The following is a 10,711-nucleotide window of genomic DNA, read 5'->3' on the forward strand; positions in this document are numbered from 1 at the left end:
AATAAATTAGTTACTTATTATCGATCAGAGGGAATATTTGTTTAATTTGAAATACAGTATTCTCTTCATCATCCAGTTAAGTGTGTTCGGTTGTCTAGATGCAGTTATTAAAAAAAAGGAGTTGGATTATACCATATGAAAGTGGAAATCATTTTTCTTTTTAATAATTTGAATGTTGTTTAAACAAAAGTAGGTGCAATGTTGTATTAACTTCCTAGAGTAATGACAAACTACAAGTGTTGCAAAAAAAAATTATCTTAAGAAACAGATACTACTACAATTTTAAGATATCCTAAGAGAGAAAATAAGACGGTCAGTTATGGACAACGAAAGGAGATTATTTAACGTAGAACATTATTTAATGTAGGGGATGGCCAAAGGTTGGCATTAATTTGCTAATAATAAATGCAATAGTTATTCTTTTGCCGTGAGTTAGGTATGGGGTTCTTGTAACAGTCAAAAGTTTCTGATTTCTAATATTATCAGCAAATTTAATCATAATATTGGAAGAAATAAGAGTACATAGTATTTAATATTAACTGATAAACAATTTATACCCACACAAAATTTTGTAATTTATTTATTTAATGCAAACACCATGTATTTTTATTTTTTTGGCCTTCACTAATGTTGCACTCACCTACCTCGCTACTCCTTAATCCATATTATGGAGTCAAATAGTCAATGATTATTGTACGTTTAATGCTGACTAAAAATATCTTCCAAAGTCAAGGACAAAAATCAGCAAAACTATTTTTTTCTGAATATTATTGCAAAGTTGAAAAAATCAAGATTGATGCTCTCCCTTGAGGCCCCATTGCTGTGAATTTTTTGTTTTGACTTTCATTAGTCATTTTTTTTCAGCTGGCTGGCTTTTTCATCACGAGTGGCCAAGACTTGAGGGCTTCCTAAAATGGAATATGCCGTGTTTAAAGTTAGCATTTTTTGATAATTGCTTTACTCATGTTCTTGGATTTCTGCTTAAAGATATCTCCTCTGAGTATCAGGTATTTCTTCCTTTTTAAACTTTATGTGATAATCTGAAGATTTAATTCTTGAAAAAATTGGATCTTTTTTGATAAACTTAAAACCCCATTTTCCTCTAAAGATTTAGGTTGATTGAATTCTTGAAAAAATTGGATCTTTTTGTATAAACTTGAAACCCCTTTTGCATCTTACTTACTCTTCCCTTTCGTTTTTGTTGTTCTTGGTTCTTTTTGTTTTTTGGGGTTATTTTCTTTATGTTTAGCTAATATCTGCTGTTGGTAAGCTTCAGTTGTTTGTTACTTTTAAAGAGCATCTGAGACTGCTTTTTCCATTATCTGTTGATGGGAGTTATTTATTTGCCAGTAAATCTGAGATGACTTTAATGAATTTTATTTATAATCATGAAAGTTTTGGTTTTCAGTCTTTTTATGGAAGATCTAAAGGGCCAAGGCTGCAGGGACCTAACCCTTCAACCTAGACCTTTTAAAAAATTTATGAAAAGAAAAGGTTGCAACATTGGTCCAACTGCTTTTTAGGACTTATGAACAAAAACATTTCTGCAACACTTTACACTCCTAAATTTCTTTATAGTTGGTTTTTTTCAGATTTCTCATTACTCATTATTGACAATTGCAGATATGGATGTGAATTTTAAAGCTTGGAGCTGGAGAACTTTCTGTTAACGAATTCAACCAGGTTGTATGCTGGAATTGGTACTATTATCTTCTGGATATTTAAATTGATTTCACAATGAGGCCTTCTCAAAACGCGAAGGATATCAATGAGTTTAACAGGTTCTATAACCAACCTGTCGAGGATCAGGAATCTTTTTTTCTGCCTTCCATTAACAACCCGAATAACAACCAATTACTTTATGCTGATTGTGGTCAGCAGACACGATTCTCTGCCTTAAAACACAACCAATACTGCTATGTTGAATCATCCACTGGAAATTCTAGTGAACTTGTCTCCGATTCTCCTCCTGTTGATACTTTCTTTGCTGATGACAATTCCATGATGCACCAAGGTTCTGATTCATGTCCTTCGGACATGCATCATTCTCCTAATGATACGTACCACTCGTCAGGTAACAGTTCGTGCTTCACTAGTGATGGTACTGGCCTGAAGCACAAGCTAAAGGAACTCGAAACTGCAATGCTGGGGCCTGATTCAGAAAGCTTGGAGTCATATAATACTACTCCATTGGCTGCAGCCAATCAAATTTCGTCCGAGTCAGGTAAATGGGTTGATATGATGGAGATGATGCCTAATGGAGATTTGAAACAAGTGCTTATTGCCTGTGCTAAAGCAATAGCAGATAATAATTTAGTAACAGCTGAATGGTTAATGTCAGAACTACGCACAGTGGTATCAGTTTGCGGTTCTCCAATACAACGCTTAGGAGCATATATGCTGGAAGGATTAGTTGCCAGATTGGCCTCCTCAGGAAGCTCCATCTACAAGTCCCTAAGGTGCAAAGAGCCAACTAGCGTTGAGCTAATGTCATACATGCATTTGCTTTATGAAATCTGCCCATACTTCAAGTTTGGATATTTGTCAGCAAATGGTGCAATTGTTGATGCCATGAAAGAAGAGAACACAATTCATATAATTGATTTTCAGATTTCCCAGGGCAGCCAGTGGATCACCCTAATCCATGCTCTTGCAGCCCGGCCAGGTGGACCCCCACGAATCCGCATTACAGGGATTGATGATTCCACGTCAGCTTATGCCAGAGGAGGAGGGATTGAAATTGTTGGTCGGAGGTTATCAAGCATTGCTGCATCTTGCAATGTACCTTTTGAATTTCATCCCGTAGCTGCTTCTTGCTCGGATGTTGAGATTGAGCATCTTAAGGTTCGGCGTGGCGAACCATTGGCCGTGAATTTTGCACTTGTCTTGCACCATATGCCTGATGAGAGTGTTGGCACTCAAAATCACAGAGACAGACTTCTGAGAATGGTTAAGAGCTTGTCTCCCAAGATTGTGACCTTAGTGGAGCAAGAGTCCAACACTAATACAGTCCAGTTCTTTCCCAGGTTTTTGGAGACACTGAACTACTACCTATCTATATTTGAATCAATAGATGTTGCTCTACCTAGGGACCATAAGCAACGAATTAACGTTGAGCAACATTGCCTGGCCCGGGAAATTGTGAACATAATAGCATGTGAAGGGGCAGAAAGAGTGGAGCGTCATGAGCTTCTTGAAAGGTGGAGGTCACGATTTCTTATGGCTGGGTTCAATCCATATCCATTAAGCTCCTCAGTAAATGCTACAATCAAGACCCTGCTGGAGAATTACTACCAAAGTTATACGCTTGATGAGAGAAATGGCGCTCTTTATCTTGGCTGGATGAATCGAGATTTAGTTGCCTCTTGTGCCTGGAAATAGTACCCTACCTTACCTGTAAGTAGGTGCATGTAACTTCTAGCTTGATAATGGTAAAAGGTAGACCTTTCTTTTCGTATTGAGTTAAGAGCACCTTACTATAATCTTTTTAGAACCTGTATCAGTTTTTATTTTCTTTCTTCATATAAAGAGACAAGAGTGAGTTGTTGCCGTTCAACTACATATGACCCAAAGTTGATTATATTGAGGCCGGATATGCCTGTATCAGAAATTAGGTCTGTTAGCGTATATGACTTAAACCCGATTTAAGTTATATATATGCATAAAGATTCTTTACACCATTAGTTCAATTTAACCAACTATAGCAGGTTATTACTATATGAATCACTTTCGTCCTATTCAAACCTTTTTATCATTATAACAGATTCTTAGGCTGGACACCAATCTTGCTATATATTTCTTTCCTTTAAGTTTTCTGAACTGACGGTATATAACTTTTTGTACACTACCCAGTAAAGTTCATCTATAATAACACAACTGGTCTTTCTTTTTTTTTTTTCTTTAGAGACGAATCAGACTGATATAGGGTTAAATTCTCAATGGAACACAACTGATTAAGTTGCACTGATATATCATAAAAAGTTTTTAGAATGCTAGCGTATATAATTTAAACCCGTAAATAGCCAGCCTTTAAAACGCACGTCTATGGTTGTGTATGCTAGAGCGATAGGGGAAACCAGTAAAAGGAGATTCTGCAATCACCATTTGCATGATAGATAACAATCACGTGTACGATGTGTATCAAAGGAAAAAGAGATGAAGGTCTCTCATAGCACTTTCATATTATCTTTGCCATAATAGTTTTTTTCAAAAAATACATTTGCCATGTGCTTGCCTCCTAGTTACCGTAAATAGAACATATTGAATTACATAATTCCTAGAAAATGCCATTGATTCAAGTGCTCATAGTAGCCCAATCAAAATTTGCCTATTCATGGGGATAAAGATATTGGAGGTGGATATTTGCTCAGACATCCACTGTTGTTCACTTCCTAATATACTGTTGATATGTACAAAGGAAGTGCAACATTTTTCTGAGCAGTTGTATAATACAGCATGATGGGTCCTACAAGTATGAGGGCAAGTATCTATACTTCAACTAGAGATATCTTTTGTAATCCACCAATATTCAAGAAAAAAATAGATGGTGGCTTCTTATTGTTAAGCTTATACTTGGAGGTAGAAACAATCATGGGCCCAAGAGTATCTTTCCATAGTTTTGAGGAAATTGAGTAGAAGGTTGTAAAGGCAAAGTCTCAAAACCATGTCCTTGAACATGATTATCTATAGGTCCAAACCGGCTCATGCCACCATTTACAATACCATAATGCGCCGCAATTGCAGCTGGTTGCACTACCATCATACCGGAACGTGAAACTTGAACTTGGTTATGGACGGTGTGAAGTTGCCTATTGTTCCCATTCTCCACACCATATCCAATACCAACACCTAGATCCAGATTAATAGAGTAAGTCTCTTCTGCTCTGATCCTTGAGCCGCCAGTTGCAAGTGTGGATCCTGCCATTTCATGGTTATTAGACCTTGCAGCAGGTACGTCGTGATTATGTTTTCCTTCATAAGTGGTGATAACAGCTTTGGGATCATGAGAAGCCCTCTCCACGTGTTTCCTGACAGGGCATCCAGCATTGGTGCACTTATAATAGCTCCTGCATGACATGGAAGTTAGGAGAAAATATATTGACCACTCATGATTAAAGAATATTAATAGAAACTCAAAGGTGAATTAAGAATTTTGGAAATGCATGGACTTTGCAGGTTAAAAGGGAAAAGAAAATGTTGGAAACCCATAGCTTCTATAGAATTCCACCATAGAGCATCCCTCTAGGCATGGACGTGTTACAAAAGCTTACGAGAGATTTATAAGAATTGTAATGTATGTTGATTAGTTTGGATAAACCTTGATACATGCGAATGTTTGATAAATTTAACGATAAGTGGTCTCTAATTCCTATTAAACACCCAAAAACGGCAATATCTTGGATATTGATGGATTTAGGATCCTATTGTCTCTTTTAGGCTTTTGCCTCTCATCAGGAGAAGGGCATGATTTCACAAGTATCATATTTTCTAAGACTACACACCCACCAAATACTTGATCGTTTTAGATGACTACTCTAGAGACTAACCAACAACCAGTAATGACCTTTGTCAAATACTTGTTGCATACCACATTTAAGTGTCTGTGTACATGACATTCACGTAACACAAGGTCATATGTTCAAGTAACTACAAACCATAAAGTGTTGCATACCTAGGATTAGGATTGCCTCGGACCACCTTCTGTCCATACTTGCGCCACCGGTACCCATCATCCAATATATCAACTTCACTGACAGTTTGAACGACAACGCGTGGTTCACGGATAGGCTTAATCACTGGTGTTATATCCACTGCACCATCCATTTTCCTGCTTAAAGTTTTAACCATTTAATCAGATCTATTAGCAGGAATATATTGAAGGCTTTCCATTAGCTTTACCTTCTTTTCACAAATGGATCATCCTCATCCATATCATCATTAGTGCCCTGCATCTGTGAAACTGCCCCTTCAGGACCATCAGCATCCACTTGCTGAGGTGATACGGGAGTACTAATGGGCTCAATTTTACCGGTCTGGGCATTGGCGTTGAACTTGTCCTCAACAAAGACTGAGAATTGATAAGATTGACTCAGAATAAAATTAAGTTTTTTTTTTCAAAATTACCACTTTATGCTCATCGAGAGGGAAACAATACTAAAAGAGCTACTTTCTCACATTTATCTTCTTGGATGGACATGAGAGCACCAGGAGTAAATCGACGGCTCAGTTGGGGTTTAGGATGATCATGAGAACCTTTATAAACGATCTCTGTTATTTGTCCTTCAGGTGATCGCTCAAATATCTTTTTCACTTCACAGTTTGGGTATGTACATTTGTAATAGCTCCTTGGAAATTCACTTCCTTTTACAAGTTTCTGGCCATACTTTCGCCAGTTATACCCATCATCTGATGATCTCTCAGCAGTTACTGATGATACATCTTTATGATCAGCAAGTGAAACTTGCATGCTTGTATTAGATTGACCTCTCATATTCATGGCATCAACATTAATAGGTGCAGATAGACTCTCTTCTTTTGAAGAATCATCAACATTTATAGGTGCAGATAAACTCAGTTCTTTTGATGATGCCATCTCGTGCTTAGCTAGAGATGAAGTTGCTACCAATTGTGGATGACTTTGGTCTTGAACTTCTTTTAATGGCTCATTTTGTTGTTGGTTCAAACCTGTAGAAATCTTGATTAGAGAAGTGTGTTAGGAATGTAGGAACTAACAACCAGATTCTACAAGTAAATTCTTTTTGTGAAAATAAGGTACTCAATAAACAAACAGAAAAAAATTTGTTTTTTTTTTTTTTGGGTCAAGAAATAAATTCACATACTGATTTTTAAAGAAAAAAGGCGTGCGAGGTACTTGCATCCTCTGCTAAAACCTTCAAGATGAACACAGAAATACAACATCAACAACCCAGTAGAATCCCACTAGTGGGGTCTGGGGAGGGTAGAGTGTACGCAGACCTTACCCCTACCCGGGGTTAGGGAGGCTGTTTCCGGGAAACCCTCGGCTCCTCGGCTCAATAGACGAGACAATAATATCAGAAAAGAACAAAAGAATAAATCTGTAATAATAAAACAACAACAAACCCAGTAGTTTCCTACAAGAGGGGTCTGGGGAGGGTAAGATGTATGCAGCCTTACCCCTACCCCTGGAAGGGCAGAGAGGCTGTAATAACAAAAGTGTCGGTAAATAAAGGAAGCATATCATCAAGCCCATCCACCCACCCACCATGCAAAACAAAACAAAAAGGAAGAGGAAGAAAACAGTAACAGATATAGAAAGCAGTTCATAGTGCAAAACAAGTATCATAATTTTCTTGTAAGAAATGAATTTCTTTTATGACAGCTACAATCCGTTATTTCATTTATCAATAGCTCAATCTTCATCTTTAATTTAATTAAAGTATCTTTTTTCTTTTAAAACCAAATTCAGTTAAATAAAAGGACTTTGAGCAAATAGCACAAGAAAAAGCAGTCATTTCCCTGCTTATGGAAATTGTGTGATACAGATACTACATGTTGATTTGCTAAAAGTTTAACAAAATTACTTTGACTAACACATTGTTAAGTATAACGTACATACTAAATTGAATTTAATGGTGGCAGAAGAATAGATAAGTTAGTTATTGGACATACCCTACAAATTAAATGATTTTTATAATTTTTATTTGTTTAATGACTTCCAATTCTTGGAATACGTAAATGCAATATCATGTCATTATAGTAATGTGTCACATCATCAAACAGGGAAGCAGGATCATTAACAATGCAAAATAAATGACGGTCACATCACCTGTTGAACAATTCATTCCTTATTATGCATGAACATACTCAACTACTGCTCATGCTGCTGTCAACTTACAGACATAACCAAATTACTATTGCTCTACTTGTTTGAAAAGGAGTGGAGTGTTGCCCTTCAAGAAACATGAGTCTCTACGATATTGAAACACACCTACCTTAGCAAATCAATAAAAGCGTACATCCTTATAGCATGTTACAACACCATCGAAAACCTACACAATTGGCATTAAGGGCAAATAGACACCATAACTTGAGAAAGAGAGAATTCCAAGAACATAAGAGTTAAATTTTCAATTTCCCTAAATCAAGCATATGTCAGTTGTCAAAGAAGACTTACTGCTAATACAGAAAAGCCCGTTGTTTGGGGGGGGGGGGGGGGAGAAAACAAAAAAACAACTAATCATCTTTTTGTTTTGTTCTCTCTTTCTAATCCAACATTGATAATATTTCAACAGAGCATTACCATATGTTCCGCAACTAATCCTGATGTAGAACTGGATCCACCAGCAAATTTGAACTCAAAGCAGCTGGATTTTCTTTCACTGTATGTATTGCCACTGGAATAACCTCTTGTCAATAAGAATGCAGCGTTCCCACCAGAGCCTTGCACTGCTTGAAGCTTGGAGAAGGAACCTGTAGTTGGAGACGGCTCAGCCTGCAGGTTAAAGGTAAATGAAATAGACTAAGTTATTGATCACAATTTTCTTTTACAAGGGGAAATTGCATTTACGCATAGACAGACGCGATACATATTATTTAATGTTACTTTCTCAATTTTCTGCTTCTTTGTTACAGAAATTTTTTCTTTTCACGTCACTTTCTGGCTAATTTTTTCATTTGAGTGGAGGCAGATCAATGCTACTTATAGTAGTGAAAATGGTTACTGATATGCAACAGCCACTGAACTCAGAACATTAGCATTTATGCCCGAATAAGACAAATTTAGGGGACTTTACTGATGCCACAATCAGGACAGAACATGCATAAAATAAACATCATCTTTCCCCAGGGAACAACATAGTGGAAAAGCTGAGCACCTTGCAAAAAGGAAGATTCATTATGTGAAAAAACAACACTGAGGCCTAACTGAGCTTTTCCAGGCAGAAGAACAAAGAATATATATTATGGTAAAAGCAGAAGCACGATTCTATTTAAAAAGCAATATATTGCACCAATATAGTAAATCCCTTCAGGCAAGCATCAGAACAGACGGTTGCAATTAACACAGAAAAGCATAGTTATATTTATAGATAAATATTATATTCTAAAATGAGCACTCAGATGGAAAAAAGAATCAAAGGAACAAGTTGCAATGCCTATGAAAAGAACCAAATATCTAATCAATAATTCAAACCGTACTTTAACAAAGCAACCATCACATCATAATAATTCCTCAAATCCTCCACCTGAGAGTATATTATGACGTAAGGAAAGCACAACGTTAAAGAAGGCAAAAAAAAATATTAGTAAAAGGAGTAGTTTGCATTTCACTCAATTGAAGACAGCACAACTATACACCTTACTCTTAACAACAGTTAAACTAATTAAGATTATCTTAATAGTGGTTAAGATTCCCTAATTTTTTTCCTTTTCGCTTGTCCTTCGTTTTCTTATCAATCCATAAAAACAACAGCTAATTAGTGTCACAATCTCCCTACTTCCTCTCGATATACTATGATTCAGTCCAATGTTGCTCCGATTAAAAAAAAAAAAAGCACGTGCCCTAACTAACTTCACAAAAATTATTCACATTTCTTCAATTGCGTGGAACATTTTAGCAAAACAAACTGTAAAATTACTCACTTTGATGTTAGAGAGAAGAACAGGAGATTCGAGGAAGGAGGAAGGACTGAGACCGGGAGGGATGGTGATACACGTGGACCTAGAGATCGGGAGCTTAGCAGGAGTCATGAGCTTGTATTTAGCACCGCCATTGGATCCGGCGGCGCCAGAGCTGATACCGCCGTCAGTTACGGCGGAGATTCCATCTCTGAGTTGCTCGGAAGAAGAGTGCTGCTGCTGAGAGCGAGAGTGGGACTTTGAGTGAGAGTTTTCCATTGACGATTCAGAAGAGGATTTTGGTGCGTAGGAGAAGACACAATCAAAAGGAGTGTGACTCAACAGGGTGACCAGGGGCAGCGGGCAGGGGTAGTTTGGGTTTTAAGTATGAGGGTAATTTGGTAACTTTGAAGCAGGGTGGATTGTTTGCGTACTTACTTTAATATTGTCAGTGATGAAAGACGGTTCGACGCCAAGTGGACTTGGGATTTGGATTTTATTGCTTTGTCCCCATCCAACTACTCTTCTTCCAATAATGACCCTCCATAAAAGCCAATTCCAAATTCCCAATTATAAAGTCACTAGTCGTGTAATCTATCTTAATAAATTATTATATTCTTATAGTGAAAATTATATTTGAATTACAAAAATAAAAATATATATATAAAAAAAAGAATTCTTGGAAATGATTATTATTGATTCTATTTAGCCACTTACTCAAAAAGGAAGAGTTCTACCCTATAGAAGTTTTTAATCATGCATCTCAATTACTATATTCAATTAATATTTCTTCCAATTTTATAATTTTATTACTGTTATGATAAATATCACATTATGGTGGATGTCTACTCTTCTTCCATGATCTTCATCTCAAATGCTTAATAACATATTCAATGACATATTTTGTATGTTCAATAACATATTCCATGATATATTTTCTTCACTTTTATGCCTATATAAAGGCCTTGTAATAGATAGGAAAATACACATAATTGAAGAAGAAATAAGAATCTCTCTTCCTCTCTTTCTCTCTATATCTCTTAGTTTGTTTTTGCTTGTTCTATATTGTTATTTTGGGTTATATTTTATAACACGTTATCAGCACGAGGCTCTA

General features: G+C 36.5%; 2 protein-coding genes across 3 annotated transcripts; one reads left to right on the forward strand and one right to left on the reverse strand.

Moving 5' to 3' along the window:
- The first annotated feature begins 753 nt into the window (after positions 1–753).
- Positions 754–3,556, forward strand: LOC107807309 (scarecrow-like protein 21). Its single transcript, XM_016631660.2, has 2 exons — positions 754–1,007; positions 1,624–3,556. Exon 2 carries the CDS (start codon positions 1,738–1,740, stop codon positions 3,379–3,381), a length of 1,644 nt encoding a protein of 547 aa, XP_016487146.1. The 5' UTR covers positions 754–1,007; positions 1,624–1,737; the 3' UTR covers positions 3,382–3,556.
- A 582-nt stretch (positions 3,557–4,138) lies between these two features.
- LOC107807308 (putative WRKY transcription factor 20) lies at positions 4,139–9,912 on the reverse strand. Of its 2 annotated transcripts, none has more exons than XM_075223122.1 (6): positions 9,622–9,912; positions 8,282–8,473; positions 6,175–6,694; positions 5,899–6,067; positions 5,672–5,827; positions 4,139–5,066 (listed from the first exon to the last, which is right to left on the reverse strand). In XM_075223122.1, the coding sequence occupies exons 1-6, from the start codon at positions 9,874–9,876 to the stop codon at positions 4,589–4,591; spliced, it is 1,770 nt and encodes a 589-aa protein (XP_075079223.1). In that variant the 5' UTR covers positions 9,877–9,912; the 3' UTR covers positions 4,139–4,588. The 2 variants fall into 2 exon arrangements, with proteins under 2 accessions (XP_075079223.1, XP_075079224.1); XM_075223123.1 differs by lacking the exon at positions 9,622–9,912 and adding an exon at positions 8,856–9,015.
- Positions 9,913–10,711: the final 799 nt, after the last annotated feature.

The sequence above is a fragment of the Nicotiana tabacum genome, chromosome 10 (assembly GCF_000715075.1).
Source record: "Nicotiana tabacum cultivar K326 chromosome 10, ASM71507v2, whole genome shotgun sequence".
NCBI lineage: Eukaryota > Viridiplantae > Streptophyta > Magnoliopsida > Solanales > Solanaceae > Nicotiana > Nicotiana tabacum.